The following is a 22596-nucleotide window of genomic DNA, read 5'->3' on the forward strand; positions in this document are numbered from 1 at the left end:
TTTATAGCAACGACATGAATAAAACAATCCATTTCTTCGTATCTACGATGGAAACATGCTTTTCTACTGAAGCAAGCGGTTGCATTAGGAACGGAGTACGTTTATGGCAAAACATTCGTTCAAAAACTTTTAATTTGCATTTTTCGGTAAATAGTTTTTAATGAATGTTTCGTCGGGAAATAACCGGGACCTAGTTCCGCTGATGAGAATCAATTTGAAACATACAAGATCATCAAAATAAATTGAATGGAGATCAATATTTCACAACTAGCCGAGTTAGTCACAAGAACTGAAATATGAGTTCATCATGATTGCTGCACTTTGATGGTGCTCATCTCAAGATAATTCCTCAGTGTAAAATCCTCAATAGAATGACCTTCAACTTTTGACAGGGAACCAAACTACTTAAAAAAGTCTTTTGTTTAGACGCACCAGTTCAACTTCTGTGGTTCACAGGATGAAAAGTTATTGATATCATTGAAAAAGTTATCTTTCTCCTCTGGCCGTAGCAGTCAAAATGATGTTACAAATCCTCAACAGCAGAACTGGGTCTAGTTAGAAAGTAGATAGATATATATGAAGGAGAAAGATTATAGGCTCATACATGTGGCTCCCCGGAATCATCTGAATTGATAGAACTTAGCTCCCAGTGTTGCAGAGAAGTTGGAGATTTCTGAAACATTGCATTCATCAATTTTACATCAATTAAAATGCTTACTATACGACGTACGAACCAAAAAACTTGGCTACTCGAGTGACGCTGCTAATAATAACTCCATTGATCATACAAGGATTTACAGGTAAACTCAGAACCTATTATAAGGACACCATTAATTTAAGGCGAACTTTTAACAGTAATAAGGAAAACAGACTCAATGGTTGAGACAGAAAGGCATAACAAAAATACACATTAAAAGGGGGACGTTTAGTTGCTTAACACATAGTCGACATAATATACATACTTTAATAATCATCTAAAAGCCATTGGATAAAATTAAAATAAAAAAATTTAATCAACATTATTAGATGTCGAAATGAAAGCATTAGAGAGGTCCTTTCTATTTTTCAAAGGCCAATAAATTATTGATGAAAATAAAATGACAACGACGTAGGAACTAATAAAAAAATAATATCAATGCAAAATTCTCAATTCTCAAAGTTGACATTGACATTCGAGGGGACTTACATCAGCAGTGTTATCTGAGATACTTTCTTGTTTTGCAAGTGGCGCCACCATTCTTCGTGAGCCAATCCGTACTGGATCCGATGCAGTCGTGAGCACCGAGCCGGCCGAGTATGATTTAATCATGCTGGGTTTCTTGTACCTAGGAGGAGGCTGTGAAGGGAGGGAGGTTACAAAAATCAAACGCAATACATCTGTATACATATTGTCAATATAGTGATACCTTTCTTACGCCTTAAACATCTGATTCAAGTTCATTTGCCGAATACGTATTATTGAAAGCTTAAAAACAATTACCCCCTCCCCGAATCTCAACCATTCAGACACCAAGTGACCATCCAGTGCTAGGTACATCTATCTACCATCTGTACAACTTAACATGTAGCAAGTGCCACTAATGCTCATCAAAAAACTTTACTCTGGCTGGTATGCCCAATTTCGGACTGCAAAGCCGGACTATATGCCCCAGGTACAGAAGACTCCGCACAGTCAGATCCATTCCAACAGCCGTATTTTAAGTTGACATTTACAAAATGTCAAACTGGGTCAACTTATGTATAAGATTAAATTTCAAGATATTCAATTCAACTTTCAGGCTTCCAAGTTTTTGCGTATTAGTGGCAAATGACCTCTTGAGGGGGACAATCGGCCGATAGCTTTTTCCTAAATAGAATAATCTTTACGCTAAATTCATATATAATTTACTAGTGTTTGATCAGCATGCATTTGAAATCAACATGCTTCGAGCGAGCACACATCACAGCCAGTGTGAGTTTATAAATTAGTAAAGGATGACATTCCCCGTTAAAAATAATCAACAATCAGATATCTTCTACTTAATCAGATATCTTCTAGTGCTACTACTACTCATTGCCATATCTCAAACCATCCCGCATGAGAGAGCATCTAGAAAATTTAACATTCTTCACTTAACGAATAACCCAAAGAAGCCGGAGGGTATCAACACTCACTGCGGATAGATTTCAAAATTGGAACAGTCAACACATGCGCTGTACTATGTTGCCTTAGGCCAAATGTTGTATTGAATTGATTTTTCACCATCAATTTTCAGTTGCTGTTATAAGTTTTTAACATTTTTATAATATCGATCATGTAAGTTACAGTAACATTACAAATTCATTGAATTATCTCGCCAAAATAAAATTCATTAGCTTCAAGGTACTATTTTTTTTCTGAAAATTTCTAACACCATTTTGTGACCTTCTGGAGCTTAAAGGTGGTTATTCGTTCAGAAATGACAGTTAAATTTGCAGAGATGCTCCATAAATAAAGAGAAAGAATTATAAAATGAAATTTCCAATTGCAGCGAGTAAAATTTTCTCGAATAAATAGAGGAATGAATGAGCTATCATGCAACGCAAGTTATTCAGAGATAAATCTGCTTTTCGTAATTCGAACGTTTCAAATCGTCCAAAAAACATGGCATGCCCGTTTTATTCATCTATCGAATGTTACGAATTTAGTTCAATCGTTACACGTGATGTTATCAGTGTAAATCATTAAATCCTCTGTTATAACGTCCAATAAAATGAAATCTGTTTCAGCAGTGCCACAGAATTATTCGTTAATCACTTATTTAAGTTAGGATATCAACGGTTTACTCGATGTTGAAGTCGTAGTCATGTAATGGAAATAGAACAGAATTTTTAGTACAAAAAAAATGCCTGAAATTAGTAGAAGCAATTATTATTCTGAATAATTATTACATTGCATGTAAACGATAGTAGTGTTTTAGTACGATAGCTTATAAATAATAACTACAGTTCGAAGTTGTATACAACTTCGAACCAAAAATGATAATAATATCATAGAATAGAGTTAATAGTTCTTTATATATTTGACATTACTGACCGTAGGTCGTGCTACCTCTTCGCTAGAGCCGCTGCCAGGAGCTCTAAAATAGAAATCAGAAACATATTTTCAAAAATATGTCTACAAATTGTTTCCAACGACATCCTGAAGTGCGTTAAAGGGTAACTGACACTTTTTTAAAGATTTTCTACTTTTTACACTAAACGATATATTATAGTATACAATAAGGCTAGGTGATTTCATAATTGGAAAAATCTTTTCAATCTAGTCAGAATTGATGATTTTGATGTTCGCGCACCTGTTCAGTGTATACATTGCTTCTGCTGAACGCGTGGTGCTGTGTCAATTAATAGAACTACGTCACTAAAGTAACGGCTCGGAAATGATGTCTATAGAAATGAATAGGAAATAAGCTACAAGAGCAATTCAACTTAATTTTATACCTATTTGGCATTCGAATTGAGACAAAATGCCTCTTGATTTTTAAAGTCTACATATTAATGATTATAATTAGCTGTTGAACGGACCATATCCGTTCAAACTAAGCGCAAAAATAGGATTTGAATAGCAATCCATGGCATTTTCTAGTAGACAGCAGGGAACATGGATGTTTAAATCATCGTTTTGTAATATCATTTAGTGATAGTAAGTAAGATCATGGTTAGATCTAAGAATATTTTGACTTATGAACTGATGATGAAACTAGAGATAGGCGATGAAAATATCTAACAGATAGGGATTGCTTTTCTTTGATGAAAATGGTTAATGGCTATGCTTCAGGAACTTCACCTTGCACTACAGGAATAGTGTTTGATTTAATCTTACATGGTTGACACTCAGCCATTTTGAAAACAACTATGATCAATATTGATTAGGCTTGTTATCTTCATGCCATAAACCTTGCATATAAATATGAAGGCAGTGTACTACAGAAACTGCATTGTGTAGGACCGCAACAACGTATTTTGAGAATCCAATAAGGCCACCAGGCAGCAATCTTGCACGCGGACACTGATAGGGATTGTTACCTTCGTACCATACATCATTTTTGTACAATTGATGGATCTTACATAAATTGTACATTGTGGTGTTTGTAGGTTTTTCTTTTACGCTAAGTTCAATCAGTTTTTATCAGGTCATAAGAGTTAGAGAGTATGGAAAAATTGGAAATTGTCGTCAACTCTGCCCAGATCTATGCTGGATCTGTTTTTATTAAGCGGGAGTTGAGAGTTTCATAATATCATTCATACCGCGCTCGTTTGATAATTGGTGAAGGAACGCTGTCATCGGACATGAATTTGACGAGTGAAGGGTTGATATTCAGAGAAGACTCCTGTAGTGTCATGCGCGGTGTATTGGGAGGAGTCATTCCGCTAGTTTTAGTTCGCTGCTGGCTTTCTGATACATCATCCAGTATGCCACTACTCCTAGAATACAATGTGGAAAACATAGGGTCAAGGTTTTTATGATTGTTTTGCTAAGAGAACTCTATGCACATTTCGCATACAAAATAGTAGCACAATTTCAAAGAATCTTCAATTGTCACATCAGTGTAAACAAGCCCCATTCCTATATCTCTGTATATGGGATAAAAAGACTGGTCCAGGGTTGTTCATTATTTCAAAATGAACCATTTCTTCTCTTGCGCGTGAAACAGTCTATTCAACGACCTGTGTGATGCAAAGCTCGGGTCTGGTCCGCACAGCCCAAATAAGAACTGGCTGACAAAATTAGCATGAACCTGGCTTGTATTTCTATGAGTGGGACATCTATCTCACTTACTCTTCGGAATCGTTGGTGTGCGTACTACGTCGTTCGAGATCAATATCAATTTCTTCAATACTCGACTCTTTCACTAGTATACCCTCATCACTGATGCTAGAATGTGGATCTGCGCGTAATTTACTGCGTTGATGAAAGGATTTTATTCGGTCATGATCGAGCTCCTCGTCGTGTATATCCTGCAATTCAATTCAATACAGACAAATAACCATCTCAGTCACTCAAAATTTCTGTACATTCAGAATTATTTCTAGCAGATGGTTTGTTATAATTTGAATGCCAGCTTTAAATAACTGCTATAATATTCAGTCCTCAAATTGGAACTGGGTCCAACTGGATCCTGCCTTTTCAATTAATCGCAAATCAAGAGGCAGGTTGCAGATAAATCCTCAATGTTCTCTATTGATATCTGACTCTAGCTTTGACTTTTGAAATGAATTAATCTTAACCTGTTATCAATTGAACGAATGGAACCAGGACCAGCTCATTAAAAGTATGATTAAGTACCTTGATAAGATGTTCTTGTGCTTTTTTCTCCGAGATCTCAGCAAGTCTGTACGTAGGAAATAACAGAATATGTATTCGTCAAAAAAATTTCAAACAAAACTAGCATTTGCTATACAAAATTTATACAATATGAAACATTTCAGAATATCAAGAATTTGGTAGAAAAATAATGTGATGGCGTATGTTTTTTGATTGAATTCTTAATTATCCGAAGAACAGTGATGACGTGAATTACAAACCTCCGCAGCTGCTCCTCTTGTTCTTGTTTGCGTCTTTCTTCTGCTAGTTTTTGTTCGGATTCTCGTCTGATTCGTTCTTCGTTCTCTCGTCGTCGTTTCTGTTCATCAAGCCGACGTTCCATTTCAGCATTTAACAATTCTACATACCTACAAACAATTGGATTGAAAATATTAACTTGAAGGCATATTCAACACTTTGCCTTCTAGCTGGGTCGAATCAATGGACTTTTCCATTTCTACATTTTTCACCCCCTTATAATTGGCTTTCTTTCACATTTTTTCAGCAACAAAATACCTGTATTTTTTTCATACAAATTTCTCACTATACAAAAGAAATCACAATCTGGACTGATCGAAGTAATATTTCTTAAACTTAAACACAGTTTGTGCATAAATTCCTAACGTGAAACTGGCACATATTTCTGTACATAGGACATCTATCTCACTTCACGCCATATGGCATGAAAAAGGGGATGAAAACATATTGACCGACAATTCTCATGAATTTTTCATACATTTTTATGATTTTTCGTAGAATTTCCAAATTTTTCCATTTAAAATGTTTCACAACTTATACATTGAACTAACCCCTGCCACTAAATAGGGTGCAGTAGGGCAAAGCCTGATCAGGGCCATGGTTTTAAGACTCAAACTATTAGGAATAAGCTTTTTCATCAAAGTAAGGTTGTCACCAACTAGCAATCAAAACATATTTTGACCATGATCTTCAAAGGTAGGCATACCCCAGTATGTAACAGTGCACATAACCTAATTACCGTTTTCTGGCGATGTAACCGCGGTACCAACGTTGAATATTCACTGCAGCTGCGACGTGTTTCCGTAAGCGTTTGCGCGCCTGATAATGACGGTACCAGCGTTGAATGATGATAGTCGCGCATAACTGCAATCTCAAATGACAGAGCTTCTGTTGAGCGAGGAATGACCGAACATGACTCTAGAAAAAACAAATAAGATGACACGTACTGATACATCTTCATTTTGCACCAGCAGTTTGATGTATTTCTATGTTGAGTTCCCACTGTACAAAACCCCGGCCAGAGCAAAGACGATGATGTGCAGATATTCAAAGTTTTGGTTATTTTTAGGACATTATAAGTAATAAATCTTATTTTAGTTATCTTTTAAAGAATACGATGGACCATTGGTCTCATGGCTCGCTCGTCGCTTGCAGAAATGCACTTAAAGCCCAATGCACATGACACACGGAAACAAAAGACAGAAACATGTTACTGATTGTTTCCTGGTGTTGGATGCATTACAAGAAATGAGAAAACAGTTTCGGGAAACAATGTTTCAGAGATCAAACATGTTTGATTTTAGTTAAAATGTCTATGCCTTTGGCCCAGCGTAGTGGACTAATGTGACGTAATGTGCCTGCATTGTCCGCTTCAACCAGGGAAAAATTACAGGTCTTGTCACACATTATCAGTGGCGTTTCACTACAATTAGCAACAGGTTTTCTAATGGGGTATACCAAGTCATCGGACAATGCACTGGACAGTCCAGGACAAAGCAGCGCCTGGCGCAATAGGTATTCTCAAATGAAATTTCCTGCACTTATAGCACAGACATAAGTCTTCTTTTGCGTGCATGCGTGCGTGCTCTGGAGTTTTTGATTCTACGATACAATCTCTATCAGACATATGGATTTGGATTATTTACCTGTATAACCAGTGCAGCAGCTCTCATACGCAGGAAATTGCGTCGTTCAAAATGCATTTTCATCCAACGTTGTATCATAATAACGCGCTTCATGATGGCATTATGTAATGCTGTGTCGATCAGAATCTTTTCTCGTTCACGCAGGAAAACCTAAATATATACACATAATAAAAAAATGCTTTTACGAAAAGAATATCCCTGAAGACATATTATGCCCCCACATGAGATGAAACACATAAGTTAATATCACGCTTCGAGCTATTCTATGGTAATCCTACCGGGGAATTCCAAAAAACAGAAAATTCGAGTTCATCACAGGAACAAAATGTGCTTGTCTTGTTACAAGCAAACCTTAAACATGCTATCAAACCTTAAATCTTTATCAGTTTTATTACTCGCCTTTGATTTTCCGAGTTGATAATTTTCGCTGTTCATATCCAGATGTTCGAGGAATTTCTCGACATCGACTTTCGAACTTAAACGTCCTTTCGGCAGCAGAATCTCATAATGTTGAATAAATTCCTGTGAAATATGATCGATAAAATTGTCTTCATAAGTCCTTCAATGACGTATGACAAATGTTTTATGAGTAATTCGATTACAGTAGCTGATGCAATGTTAGTACATGTACAATAGAAGGTGCTCACCGCATCATACAAGTGAAAAGTTGATGCACCTTCTGAACGGCATTACACTTATAAAATTATCTAATTATTGACAACCATTTCTTATAAATAAGGGCGTTTGAAATCACTAACAAATATCCTGATTAGCTAGCTTCCTAACACCCTGCACCAAGTCGTGATGACAGGACTACATAATTATCACATCATCATTATTTTTAGATTCACAGTTAACAAAATTTGATTTCCGATTGGGTAAGCTTAATATAATTATACGGACATGCTAATATTTCATCTCTTCATAATCACTATGATTGAAGCACAGAAGAGATACATCAATACTTACATCAAATGTTAGACGATAATTATATCCAGAGCGTCTAATTTCCACTGTTGCTAACATACCAGTATATCTTAACTGACGTAAGATTATCTCATCAACAAAGTGACAGGGAGCCTTAAAATAGATTCAAATAAACAGACATTAAGCGAAAATATAAAGAGAAACCATAGCAAATTATCAGGAGCTAGACCACGCCAAGACAACGGAATAGCTAACGAATAATAACAAGTGGTGATGTATTTTTGTAGTAAATACATTGTAAGTTTGTTCGGATTCGTTCTACCAAAAAATTACCTTATCGGCATTAGACTTGATACACCGAACGAAGAAAGGATTCGCTCTTTCTAAGTTATCCATTAAACAATCGAGTGAGTACTGAAATAAAAATAATCAAAATCTAAATTATAATCGCATTCTTTGCAATAAACACAACTTCATTCTGCTATAATAACGACGATTTTAAATACCTGAAATTGTGCTCCGACACTCGGAGGCTGTTTTTTGGAGGGAATTATTTGTTTACCAAGAGTACGTCGCCCAGTGACAGATTTCAGAGCTTTCAAATCTCTTAAGCCCTACAAATAAGAAAGTAACAAGTAGTGGAAATTGATATTCCTGCATTAATCGAGGCCCAGCTGGTCTAAATGATGTAGGTACCAGTGGATAACAACATTGATAATCGAAACTCTAGTATTCATCTCGTTCCATATCCAATTAGGAGAGTTAAGAGTTACAAGTTAAAACTCTAGGATTAGTTCATGTTTCAAAGTTTTAAATCTATCTCGAGTCAAATTTCAACTCAGAATTGGATCCAGCAAACGGATAAGCTTCAACCAACTTTTGAGCAGATGTCTCCAATTGGCAACCATAAGCTACAATGTCTAACAGCTCTATGAAGATTGCAATAACTTGGCTGTATGTTAATACCTATCCTGCGTAATTATTGAGAATATCAAAGACGTGGATTTGAAATTGAAAACAATTTTTGTAAAAGTCAACTGAAAGATGACACATCAATGACAGCTGACGATGGATCAACTAGAAAATGAAATGTTTAGCCTAGCAGTTTGTGGTTTACCTTGGAAGGTCTTGTCTTTGGCTTGAATGATTTGCTTTTCCTGAAATTGACAAAATTATCATGAACCCGGTGAACACGCTGCAATGAGTCAATAAAAAGCTTTATAGAATTTTTTTCTATTAAGATTTTTTGGGGGAATTAAGTCTTTTTCAGTCTAGTGCAATTAAGCTACACAATCGATGACAAATTACATATGCTAACTTCATACGCTAAACCTTACAAAAACCGGAATTTGGCTGAATAAGATATTTTCAAATTTTTTTCCTTTTATCACAAGGATGAGATAGATAAATTGCATAATGAACATAGATAACCACAGATGAGGAAGGTAGATGCATCGATAAAATGACATGCAGATTATATGAGATAATTCATGCAGAGTGTGCTGTACACAAATGCAAATACATCGTCATAAAAGGAACTGCTGCCAGCATATAAACAACTGTATAAACCACTGAATTTTCAGATTTTTTAGATTAGCAAAGCCTGCAATGTAGAAAATGCAATTGAATGGACAGGTTTTCCTTGTCACTTTCTTGTCATTGAATATATACAGTAAATGGGAAAAACTCACTGAAAACTGGTAGCAGTTGTAGATGAGTGGAAAATAATGATGTATAAAAAATCAACAAAAAATCTGTTTTTCAGATAGCAAAAAGGTCATCAGAACTCTTGAGAATATCGTACACAAGCTCTTTCAACTTCAATGCGTTTAAATGCCTGCCTTTTGACATTTAAAAAAATTCGAAAATTTTTTGGCCGACATAGGGATGATATGCCTTAAGCCTAGCGCACACCTCTATATATCTATGATAATCATATGTCCAAAATTGCAAGCAAATATTGCCAGTGTTGACTGCATGAATGGTGCAATATTCACACGCACATATAGACAATAAATCATTAACTGGCAGTACTTTATATGCATGTCACATGACCACAAAGTGGCAGCCGTTAATTCACATGTAGTGTTAAGTCCTCATTTTAAGGCATTTAAGGGGGCAATCTGAATGGATCAGAAATTAGATATTGAAAAAATATTGAATGAACTACAGAAAGAACAGCTAAAGGCTGGCTGCTTATGTCAACAAGCAACACGACGCCTACCGACGCAACTTGGGTTTATCGCCGATTAGCGACAACTAGCGGCCAACGAGAGGCCACCAGTTGCTGCTCTATCGGTTCGACATAAGCCGGCTTGCGACGGCAACCCGACCCCTACAGACTCGTCACAAGCCGTATCGGGCTGGTTGCCCATGTTCTACTCCGGCCTACGGAAGGCAGGCAGTTGCTTTCGATTGCACCCGACATAAGGCAATCTGCGATGCTCTTCATCACGGTAGATGACTGGACCAAAGATCTAGAAACGATATTGGTAGGGTGTGAGCGGCCATCTTGATATGATGTCGCTAGCACATTGTATTCGAAACAGAATCAGAAAGTTAAAAATCTTAAAGAAATAGCTTTTCTAAAAGAAATCATTTCTCAATAATTTAAATTTATTCTCAAAATGCTTATCATGTGACAATCTGAGCCGTTGCAGTTGCCAGTAATCGTAACCGACATAAGCAGGGAAGCAACTGAGACGATCTCGTATATCCGCTAGTCGGCCTCAGACGCTGCGAATCGGAGCACATTCGACATAAGCTGGGCTGCGTTCGCGGTTGCGTCGGTAGGCATCGCGTTGCTTGTCGACATAAGCAAGCCTTAAGGGAAGAAAGATGGGGACTTCGGCTTAATCAATTCTTCGGCAATTATTTCATCCACATCCACGTTCCTACTGAGCAACGCCATTGTTATAGCCGCGTCATGTGATTCACCTACGCATCAATGATATTCACTTGCCAATTATCGTTTTCTTTCAGAGTATACCTATATACCTACAAGACCTTCTCAGGTGCAATGAAACGTAAAACGCATGCCATATAACGACCAAATGAAAAATTGTCATGAGATAACAAACACGTGCAGATAGAATCTTGAGACGATTATCACTAAGGTGTGTGCACTAGGCATCGCTAAGACAGACCTATACAATGTATTTGTCAGCATTCTCGAGGCCAGTTATTTCAAGACAAAATATATAACAATAGGAAAGGATTGGATGATACAGGGGAGTACAGGAAACATATATATGATTACATAGAGTTCATGACTTTATCGGCTATTTGGAGCTGAAGTTGTACACCTTACTCGAAAAGCTGTGACTGTGAAAAATAAGGAATTCATAACAAATATCTCAAGTTGTTATATCCCTTTTCAAGTTTTCCCTGATTTTCCATTCCCCGAGTAAATCAGTGAAATTTCTACATTTAGAATGTTACAATTCATTCATTTTTCAATGAATCACATGCTGACAACACATGGTCAAAAGCATTATCCGAATTCCGTGAGGTTTCTTTTTGGTAAAATTTGTGAAAATCCAGGAGGTTACCCTGATTTTTCAGATTCCCAGAGTTTTCCCGGTTTTCCTGGTCAGTGGCCACCCTGTAAAACTGTTAAGTGGTGTTTTCAGAGAAATACAATGAAATGAACTGAAACCTTTTTTACAATATGTTTCCACTTATATTCTCAAGTTTGGAATTAACTTGCGTGTATGACCTTCACAAATAGCCACTAAGTCTAGAAACACCAGTCACATCGGCAGGACATTCTGATGATGCCCAGATCTGTGTGCCTGGCTAAGGGGATGTATACAATTTTTTTTTCAATAATAGCAAACATACATGATAATCGAATTGTTGAAGCGATTGCCACCAGACGAGGATGATGATGATGATGACGATGCTCTCCAATGAACATCGATAGGAGAATGAGGATTAGGCTGGACGGGGCTCGTGCCAGGGGATGTGTTGTAGCTACTAGCATGCAGGGCAGTGAAACTATGGCGATTGCATGACATCCGATTGTTCAGAGCAGTGGGTGAACTAAAAACCAAAGAGAAAAAAAAGAAAAAACATAAAATACATAAGAATATATTGACATGTTGATGAAATTAAAACCGAATATCAGAGGCAGGTTTTATAAATCAGTTTAATTTTCACCCTGGCGTAAACTCAACTGGAGCCACCAGGGGCCGGTTTTGGCCTTCAATTGCCCTTTAACCCAATACTTCTATTCAGATGATTTTAATGTTAGCCACTGCCGTTAGCGGCGCTAGTGTTGGGTCACCTACCTCAAAGGCAAAATGCATTGAAATGCAGGTGACTTTTGTATTCATCCTAGAACTACATTTAAACAGAGATCCCCTACTCTTGCAAACTCCAAATTCTAGAAGGTTCCAAGTGTTTTATTTTTTTTGAGATGATCAAAACTATATTTTGAATTTGTTTCGTAGCTCTTTTTTATGATTTTATCGGAGAACTCTAATCCATCACATGAGAATCTACGCAACATGTATACTCGCTTGCCGCAGCTTCGTGATAGAATCTCAACATCTACAGTTTAACAGTCATAATTCTGTTATTTTATCGTTTCATTGGTATCATTTATCGTTCTAACTTACATGGTTAACTCCTTTATATCTTCAAGATTATAATGGTAGGTAGTTTCCAAAAATATCTGATAATACGATTACGATTACGATTACGATTTTATTTACACCCCAACCATTTCCATGGTATATGGAGGAAATATAATGACCATATAGTGCTGCCATCTATGGCCTGTAACAGCGATTATTGTCTTGTTATTGCATTGCTGATTTATCTTATTTAAAGTAATTGTTTGAGGAATCAAAGGCATATAACAGTAGACTGAAACATTATAAAATACTTCAATCTTCAGTGCCCGGTGGCTCTTTATGGTTTATAGTTCTTTAATTTTGTTACATTTTACTCAACTGTCGATTTCGGATGAATTTCTACTCATCTCGCCTTTGGCCTAGGTGACCGAACACTAGCGCACCTAGCGGTGGCGGCAAACATTAAAATCATCTGAATAGAGAAGTATTTTGGCAATGAATTGGGTTAACCCTGGGTTAAATCTCGGGACCCAGTTCCACAGTTCTGAGTTAAATTTGACTCTTGAGCTAAAAAATTGAAAATGAACTAATTTCTACTCTATAGAGTTAACTCTAACTCGCAACTGTGGAACTGGGTACAGAGTTGTAAGTTCGACACTCAAAGAGTTAACAATTAGTTTGTTTCCATAGATTTAAAGCACAGTAAAAATTTGTCTATTTCCAATGATTGAAACAGAATTCTGATCTAAACCCTTTAGGACTTTATCACAAAAGACTTGTGAATAATAATCGAATTAACCCTAGGATTTACTGGTTTATAAAATCGGGCTCAGGGGTGAAAAGAATTAACAAGTAATAAATGAAAGACGTTGGATAAAATATGCGTATAGAACATCAGAAACAGAGGGACATACATGTTAGCATTTTGACTAGCCACAAGAATGTTCACGGTTTCATAAACAGTTGGAATGGCTTGATAAGAGCAATGTACAATAACATTTTAAAAAAATTCCAATTTCAAAATTTTCAAAAAGGGTAATTTTTTATACATTTATCAGTATCCATGAAATGAATAGTTCTAATCATATTGGGTCATACAGTCTAGTTAATTTCAACAATCAATAATTAATGTAACTGTTATTATTCCGTATCTACGTTTCAAATAAATGATTACGCTTTGGTCAAATGTTTCAACTAAAACCAGTTAACTACTAACACCTTAACTTTTCACACGCCGGAAAATTCAACTTCAACAATGGTCTTATGGTTAGGGATGCCGTGGACCAAAAAAAAAAAAACATGTTAGGATGAAAATAAAAAAATACATATCATTCAACATAAAACCATTCAATTATTATATGTACCATAAACAGAATTCATGTAAATAGAATCGAAAATTGTGACCTACAAACAAGCTTGCACATGATGTCAAAAAATATTCTTACAGCCTGATTTTGCGAGCCCAGGCTGGCCATTAGGGCAGACTTAATTGGGAAAGTGAGCGCAGATTCTGCCATGTATGATGGCGATGGATGATTATCTAACATGTTCAATATTTTGCCAGTCAATTTTGCTTGATAGTCTTGGTCGGTATTTGTCCTGCAATGTTCCATCCTCCCTCGGCAGGTATTTGAACGTGATGGCATCGATAGACTCAGCCACTGCAAGAAACTTTGTGCAGGTTCACCACACGAAAACTTGCGACACTAATCAGATTGCCTGTTATATAATCGCTGAGGCAAATTTTACGGATAATAATAGCTTGGGATTACCCAGGCTAAAATAAAATGTGATTTCTGATTGGCTGATGATGACATCATCTCAGCTGCGCACTCAGGTGCAGCGGGTTTCATACCATAGCAGTTTTGATGCCATCAGGTTCGAATCTCAGCCAGATAGGATGGTTATAGTGTTCCTTCATTGAAAAAAAAAGGAATTAAGATATGATAATCTATCTCGATTTTGATGATTTGAATTATATCTTATATGCTTGGTGGGTATTGTTGGTGGTGATGTAAATCTATACACAATGAAACATCACAAAATCACAATTGTCAAAAATGATCTGTACGAAGCTCATCTTGTAACTAGAACTCGAATTCATGCAAGAACGACTGATCAAGAGTGAAGAATTCTGAGACATCATATGCAAGTTGTCTATTGAGATTTGATTCGAAATATTTCTTTCACTAGACCATGAATTTCTATCAACGCGTTCTAAGGCACGAAATAGGTACTATAAAGTCTACAGCCTTATTCGCATGAATCGTTCACTCCTTTTGCAAAGAATTTCTATCCATTTTCCGATGAAATGCCACAGACACCTCTGCGAAAGAAGCAATTACACGGATAGCGTAGACCGCGTGGTGAGTTTGGATCGAAAGCGAAAATAAGTAAAACACACTTCAGCTTTGTTGAAATATTAGAACACCCGACATGCACGATACCACCAACCAATAACATGACGACTCACTTGATTCGGCGAAGTACAGAATACGCTAGTGTGACATGGAAAAGGTCCCTAAAGAGGTTGAATATAAACGAAAAACCAAAACTAAATGTCACGATTGCAAACCAACGGCGTGAGAGGTGGATCTAAATAACGTGAAGCTCACTTTAAAAAATGTGCAACGCTATCAAGAGAGAGAGAGATATGAGATTATGTAAAAACCGTGTTCGTTTGACTGAACGATTCGAATAATGCCTCCGTTTAGTCATTCATCAAAATCGAATGGAAATCGACAAAACGAATATGGCTGCTCCCGTCAACCGTGATTGCTCTTACGGTGGAAACTACTATAAGTTTTATCAGCAATAAAAGACCTCAAATCAATGTGACACAATTCACCGCGACCCACAGAGAGACTGAGAGCGAAATGAGTTCAACTGACCGAGCAGGCGGAATGAGTCGACTCAGGCACCCAAATGAACACAGCTTCTTAAGTGTAGATTATTCGACAGAAACTATGACAGATCGTTGGTCGTAATGTTGAAATGATTATCATAACTGTTCTCTAACATTTATCCTTCTATTCATACTTATTTTCATGTTCTTGGTATTAAACTTCTAATGTTTGTCTATTTCGCTAAATTGCACACTGTTTTTCCGACATCGTTTTGTTTCATCAAGGAACAATTAAGTTAATTTGAATTTGGTAAGAGCGTGGAATTTGACGAGCCGATATATCAGACCGGACAGGTTTTGATGATTCTCCCTAGGTTCATTTCGCAAACAATATCATAATTAGATGCTCACGACAACATTCTAGTTTTCAATGAGTTCAATCACAGGGGCTAGTCACGATAACTGGGGGTCCAAAATCAAAGATTCCACATAGACCTGTGCTGTTATAGTCCCTGATGAAATCGAATCAAGTACGCATGAGAAATTACGATTGAAATTATGAGTGATTCAAATGAGGTCAATTCTTGTATACCAAAAATGGAGCTCCCCTTTCTTGTTGTATAGGTGGTACCTGGGATACTTTGTCGAATCTTTGATTTCGGAACAGGACGTAAGGAATATTGATATCATATAAAGGTTTTAGGTATTGTAGTACAATCTAAAAACCTAGCTTAGAATCACCTTTGTTACTAACCGTGTGACTAGAGCAATTGCCGAGATTTAAAGGCAATTTACACTAATTTCAGTGTTTGAGTATCACAAATACCACTAATAAACCTAAATCTGAATGAATGATACTTGGGATCACCAAATCTTATTGCATTTGGTGAAAAAAATTCCATTATATTCCTACTTAACACACTTAACTGAAAATGAAGTATTTGCATAATTGTACTGCAAACATTAAGATTAAGCCCGTAAAAATATACTATTTGGTTCTTCTCTATTGTTTGATTCTGGAAATTAAGCCTACATCTTTTACCATAACCAATTCACAGAACTATCTGTAGATAATAATGATTTTTTTTTTTCAAATCGCTAGCTATGACTCAGCTATGAAAAAAGTCTGGGATAATATTTTGATATGTAAATCATCTGTAGTAATCAAGCATGGTATAAATAAGCAAGTCTGATTTGAGTAAATCCAACATACGTATATAGAAAGGAAAACATCCCAACCACCGAACATCAAAAATAAATCCAAGCCCGTAGCCAAGGCTGGGCAAAACTTAGCAAAAAGGGCAATTTCGCATGTGGATAAAACAAGAAAGGGCAAAAAGTAATTTTTACTGCAGTGAGTGCCTTTCAACAAGGAGTTACTTTTTTTCTAAAATCTCCCCTTTTCTGAAGTCTGTTTTGTAGGAGCACCCTCAACCCCCTCCATGGCTACGAGCATGAAATTGTGCCACTCGGAAGACATTCGAAGATATTTTGCATGTTTCAACTAAATTTGGAAACTTCGTACATTTACTGTATCAATTACTCGATTCACATGATCAAACCTGGCGATATTGAGTGGCGACAAAATAATTGTTACCTGAACCCGTCTGGAGTCGTAGGTGTAGTGGCAGGTTGTTCTGGACGATTGTTAAACCATGAATGACGTCGTGGAATCATTCCACTCTGTTGCGACCCTCGCGTCGCTGCAAAGATACATGGCAAAATCTTTTTCACAATGAATAGAAACACACGCCAAATATTTGTTCCGGATTGACAAGATGGATAAATTTGTTGCATTTGGTTCTACAGAGAGGTTGTCGGAGTGTCTCCTGGTCACCATACTGGTGTTTGGCCTAACCATAGTTGCTGCGTTCACACTACATGACTTAGAATGATCTAGATTTAGTCCGGAGATGTATCCTACGACGGTACTAACTAGTATCAAATATCAAGAAAATAAGTTAAAACCTGTTGATATTTTCCTGAAAAAGCTATTCTCCAGATATGAAAGAGAACTAATGAAACTTGACTACTGATGACCACTGACTGAGTTATGATCGACTGATCTAAAAACCCATATGTTTAAAATCGCTTCGAAAATTATAGCCATCTGAAGGTTCAATATAAAAAAATGACCATGAAGAAGCTAAGACCCTGAGAATGTCCGTTATTGGAACATATAAAGTCACAAGAAGGCCGACTTCTTTCTGATCGACCCCATTTTTGTTGTTGTGACATTATGACCTAGGGAGACACATATACACAGCTAATTTTAAGTGGTCAAAGTATCTTCATAATTTTCCATGAAAATTAAAAATTTGGCTCACTGGCTCACCGTTACACGACAGCTTACCTTTAAACTCTTTATATCGTTTTCCCGCATCGACAAATGCAAAGTAACAACGGAAGAAAGCGCGAACGATCGCCCAACGTAGCACAGCGACTGGATCAGAGCCAACAAGTTCGCGAACAAACGCTAAACTACTGTTTTTCAATACAAGGACGACGTCGGGTCTCATTAAATCGCTGTTCTTTTCTCGGAAATCCTAAAAGAAAGGGAAATTAAAGACGGTATCAATTCAGGCGTGATCCTTCAATCATTGAGCAATTTACATAATAAGATATCGAATTCAATTGAACATTAATTCAGCTGAGACGCACATATGAGAGAAAAACTGTGAATTAGGGGCAAATATCACATTGATAAGCCAGCATGATTGTACTTTTCCACTTAAGCTTGATACCAGAGGGAAAATTGGTCACTTCATAAAACTCTTTCAAAACTATGATGTTGACATCAAGACAATGGTTTAATAATTGATGAACCACCACAGAAAAACACTAACCATTCATATCTTTAACCCTTTCAGTGCGTCTACACTGCAGTGCGGTGTACGAATCAGTGATTGATTTTGCTAGTACACCGCACTGCGGTGTATTGATTTAATTAGTAATTACTAATTATCTCTATTGAAAGATGGCAGCACCTGTCAAACATAGTGAAATACTAGTAACTAACGATACACCGCGCCGCGGTGTAGACGCACTATAGTGGTATTCCCGTTATTCAACACACTAGGGTGGAATTTTTAAAAATATTCAAATTATCTCCAGCACTATAGGGTATTAATTAGTCAGCACTGAAAGGGTTAAAGAATAATGTCTAATTTGGATAAAGGATATCATTTGTATCCTTTCAAAGTTAATCTAGAGGTAAAAGTTCATGTATAACTCTCAAGTCATAGGAGCACGGCTTGATATGCTGAAACACTACCAGAATTCTGTTTCAGCTACCAAGTAGACACACTTCTAAACTCAAGGTTACAATCAACTTGATTCTTTTTTAAAAAGCGCCGCACCCAAGCCATTATCAGTACCAGTACTAGGTCCAACATTTTGTCTCTTAGGCAAAATAAGCCCTAAGAACTTAGTTACAACTACGATTAGAACTAATGAACCCTGGATTGAAATACCAGCGATGCCTTAAGCACCCTCATTCGAGAGATTATCAATTCAAGCTTTGAAAGAACACAACCTACCTTGACCATGTATTTCACTTTTCCGGCATAATGAACGATGGTGAATGTACTCTCGCGTACAGGAGGTACTTCATAATACGTGTTCGACTTGTGTTGGCGATGGAACTTTTCCAGTAGTGTATCATCCGTTGCACCAGGAAAACTAAAACATTGATGATAATTTTGTAATGCTACTATTTCTCTCAGAAAGGAGCGCATTAAATATTTTCTTTACATGGGTAGATCTCTGAGATGGCAGATCAATACACTAACTCGAATTTATCTTAAGAGAGAACTGTTAATCATTAAGGTATTATCTACTAGCTGATACATTTATCAAGCTGTAAGAAATTTTATCCTTGCTGTTCATGTTTTGGATCAACCTTTGTGATTTCAAACAGGTTCCCTACCACTACTACCACTGCGGGCTTATACATAGTCACCCATTATTCAGAGTTCAGATATAAGCGATTGAGGATGGAGCTGAGTTTATTCTATCTATCAGCCCATAAGGAATTTGTCATTTTCTATTAACTCAGCAATGACATGACATAACTCATTGCTGTACTCGTACAAGGTATCTTGTATGGCTGTGAATGCGTAGCACGTTGAACTTATGATTTGATGAAAAATAAAGATTCCGTCTTGACCTCCATGGCACCGGTTTTTAAAAAGATGGTTAAGGTGAACCATCAACTAAATGCCACAGAACCAATGTTGATTTTACAGGAAGTACGTCACTGGTTAACTCCTACCAACATTTGAGCAACCAATTACCCTTCGCAGGCCTTACTTATGACCTGAACTACTTTTCTACGTACTTGCATTCCTCGTCGAGCAAACTAAAAAGACCGGTGGATTTGGCGGAAAACAACTGAAGACATTGAGTATTGTCAATGAAATCGATGTTTTTCCATTCAATACTTTCTCTTTGATATTCATCCTACAAATACAATGAATACATGTATTGACTGTAACGATAGCCTTCTGGAAACGCAGCTGTTTACGATTCGATCCGATAGATCCCTCCACAGCTACGTACCTGCTCAAAACGGAATATATGCTGATTGAAGTAAAACTGTAAATGTTCATTGGCGTAGTTGATACAGAATTGTTCGTAACTGTTCTTCTGAAAATCCTCAAACCCGAAGATATCCAATACGCCAATCGAATGGCCCTGGAAATTGAAAGCAAAATTCAAAATATCTGATTTTCTCTTTCGGTTATCCAGTCGACGATATTTGTACCGTAAGTACAAGTATCATCAGTTTTCCAAGACTGGGATCAAATCCAAAATGTCAAATTTCCTGCTACACTGGCTGGGCGACTAGCACAAAAAAAAAAAAAATCGCTCGTCATCATCCGTACCATGTGTTCCTTGATATCTTTTTTCGAGATCAAAGCTTGATTGATTTGTAAAACAATCCAGTCAAATAGGGCACCATAAAGACATTTAGCCATCGCATCACGAGTACAGATAGCCTGAAAAAAGATAACAAATAATTCAGCCAATCAGTATTGAATGTAACACTTACTGTCAAACCTTATAAAATTTGGATCAGCAGGGATCTATGAAAAATTAACACATTGAACATCGCCTTTTATGCATGAATGAATGTATAGATGGACCATGAATAATACCTACGCATATTAGTTCAAAATCCAAATTTAACTGATATAACTGACCACAATTAAGCTTGTTTAACTGTATCCATCCCCTTATGCATAGAATTGATTGCATTACGAGAATGCCATTCACTAGGAACAGGTATGGTGGGGCAAATATGGTATATCTGAAAGGGTCCACATATAATATACACGTCTCGATGCAGCCAAGGCATGAATTCATATCTCTCAATGCTATCGAAGGGAGAATGTGAGTTTTATATGATCGGTATATCTAATTGACATCAAATCAGTTTAACTGTTTTTCTTCACAATCAATAAGGCTAAGGAAACCTCAAACCTGCTCCAAATGGGTTGAGGAATGAAAAAGAAGTCAAAGTTTGAACAGAGTTAATCACAAACCTCCTCCATTTTGTAGTTGATGATAACGGATTCTCCACCGGCTACTGTCTTCTTCGTGGTAAGCGCCTCTTTCAACGTGGCCTCTTTCACGCGCAGCAAATTCGAGATAATTGTTAAAACCTCTGTGTTTTTAATCTCAACCGCCTCGTGGTGGTAACGATCAGATCTCTAGAATGAAAGAAAAATACCAAAAAGTATGATTACTATCGGCTATACTGTTAATATTCAGGATCTCGCCAGCCGGGGAAATACTTTCTGAAATAAATAATGCTCGTCTTTCTGTACAGATTCATCATCAAAATAACCTACAATATTAATGGTTAATATTGATAGGTTAGAAACCTTTCTTCGACACGCCTACAATTCTTTATTGTCTATTGTCCTGGGCCCAGTTGCACGGTCGTGACTTCAGTCATGACTTCAGTCAAAAAGTGGTCTTAAATCTTAACACTGGTCATAGGCTTTACAAATAACTTGGTCTTAGACTGGTCTTAAGAAGGCCTATAAGCCTTGACTGTGCAACTGACCCCTGACTTAAATGTCTTCAGGACTTTTAATTGAAAACAAGAACAGACTACAAATGCCATGACTTGAGGCATTTCATTAAGTTAGTCCCAGTTTTTGATCAACGAGATATGACATGAGTCCAGGACCTCAACTCGGACATCTGATTAAAAATCAACTACCAAATAGACTACAAACACCAGCTATTACCGGTTTGACCAACTTTACTATCAAAAAGTGACCATGAAATTGTAAAAGTCTGAAGGGGGAGGTATCGGGCAGCAGATGGATTCCTGCATAAATATCAATCCAATTTTACATAGATCGCGAGTAAAAACACTCAAAATGTGTCATCCAATTCCACGAAATTACTTCATCACTTTCCAATACGTATCTAGTTACACGTACTAAAATAAGCCACAAAGCTCTCGTACTGAATTAACGGCGAATTCGTTACATCACCTATTATATACGAAATACATGGAACAAAAATAAGTCATCGATCAACCGACATACAATACCATCATACCTTTCTATTATTGATACCCTTAACCCTACACACTGTCACATACATATCTATGATGTTTTAATCAATAGTAAACAGACAGGATGACAAACGTCGTTTTGATCGAAACAATATCTAATCTCTCAATCTAGCGACCCAAAATCAATGAAATTTACTTTTTCGACGGGGTTAATTATTTTCCGTGTTATAATAAATGGCAAGTTACTTACTTAAGTAAGTTAAGTTTCAGAAATATCGAGGTAACACGAAGTCTACACCAAAACAGGCCGTTTACCAACTTGATCAGGGCGTGATTATCACAACGGGAGAAGGTTCAACCAAACTCTGCTGCTCAGTTTCTCATATCTTAAGTGTAACACTTAAAAATCGATAATCTAATTTTTTCAAGAATAATTTTTTACAACAGAGATTATGTCCTTAATCGGTGATCTACGCTAAATA

At 36.8% G+C, this 22596-nt stretch overlaps 1 protein-coding gene across 5 annotated transcripts in view; it reads right to left on the minus strand.

Annotated features, from left to right (window-relative positions):
* LOC141904907 (unconventional myosin-IXb-like) overlaps positions 1 to 22596 on the minus strand; it is a 73636-nt gene that overhangs the window by 23663 nt on the left and 27377 nt on the right. For 4 of the 5 annotated variants that reach the window (XM_074793520.1, XM_074793518.1, XM_074793519.1 and 1 more), the window contains 22 exons: positions 21126 to 21293; positions 20466 to 20579; positions 20140 to 20274; positions 19919 to 20040; positions 19119 to 19260; positions 17933 to 18125; positions 17177 to 17282; positions 11998 to 12198; positions 9272 to 9311; positions 8661 to 8768; positions 8488 to 8568; positions 8197 to 8307; positions 7627 to 7749; positions 7228 to 7377; positions 6321 to 6499; positions 5545 to 5691; positions 5306 to 5351; positions 4799 to 4977; positions 4267 to 4443; positions 3056 to 3098; positions 1187 to 1336; positions 605 to 673 (listed from right to left, as the gene is read on the minus strand). In XM_074793520.1, coding sequence (XP_074649621.1) covers positions 605 to 673; positions 1187 to 1336; positions 3056 to 3098; positions 4267 to 4443; positions 4799 to 4977; positions 5306 to 5351; positions 5545 to 5691; positions 6321 to 6499; positions 7228 to 7377; positions 7627 to 7749; positions 8197 to 8307; positions 8488 to 8568; positions 8661 to 8768; positions 9272 to 9311; positions 11998 to 12198; positions 17177 to 17282; positions 17933 to 18125; positions 19119 to 19260; positions 19919 to 20040; positions 20140 to 20274; positions 20466 to 20579; positions 21126 to 21293 — 2784 coding nt within the window. The remainder of the gene's footprint in view (positions 1 to 604; positions 674 to 1186; positions 1337 to 3055; positions 3099 to 4266; positions 4444 to 4798; positions 4978 to 5305; positions 5352 to 5544; positions 5692 to 6320; positions 6500 to 7227; positions 7378 to 7626; positions 7750 to 8196; positions 8308 to 8487; positions 8569 to 8660; positions 8769 to 9271; positions 9312 to 11997; positions 12199 to 17176; positions 17283 to 17932; positions 18126 to 19118; positions 19261 to 19918; positions 20041 to 20139; positions 20275 to 20465; positions 20580 to 21125; positions 21294 to 22596) is intronic. The other variant, XM_074793522.1, reaches the window with a different exon arrangement.

This window comes from Tubulanus polymorphus, chromosome 5, assembly GCF_964204645.1.
Source record: "Tubulanus polymorphus chromosome 5, tnTubPoly1.2, whole genome shotgun sequence".
Taxonomy (NCBI): Eukaryota; Metazoa; Nemertea; class Palaeonemertea; order Tubulaniformes; family Tubulanidae; genus Tubulanus; species Tubulanus polymorphus.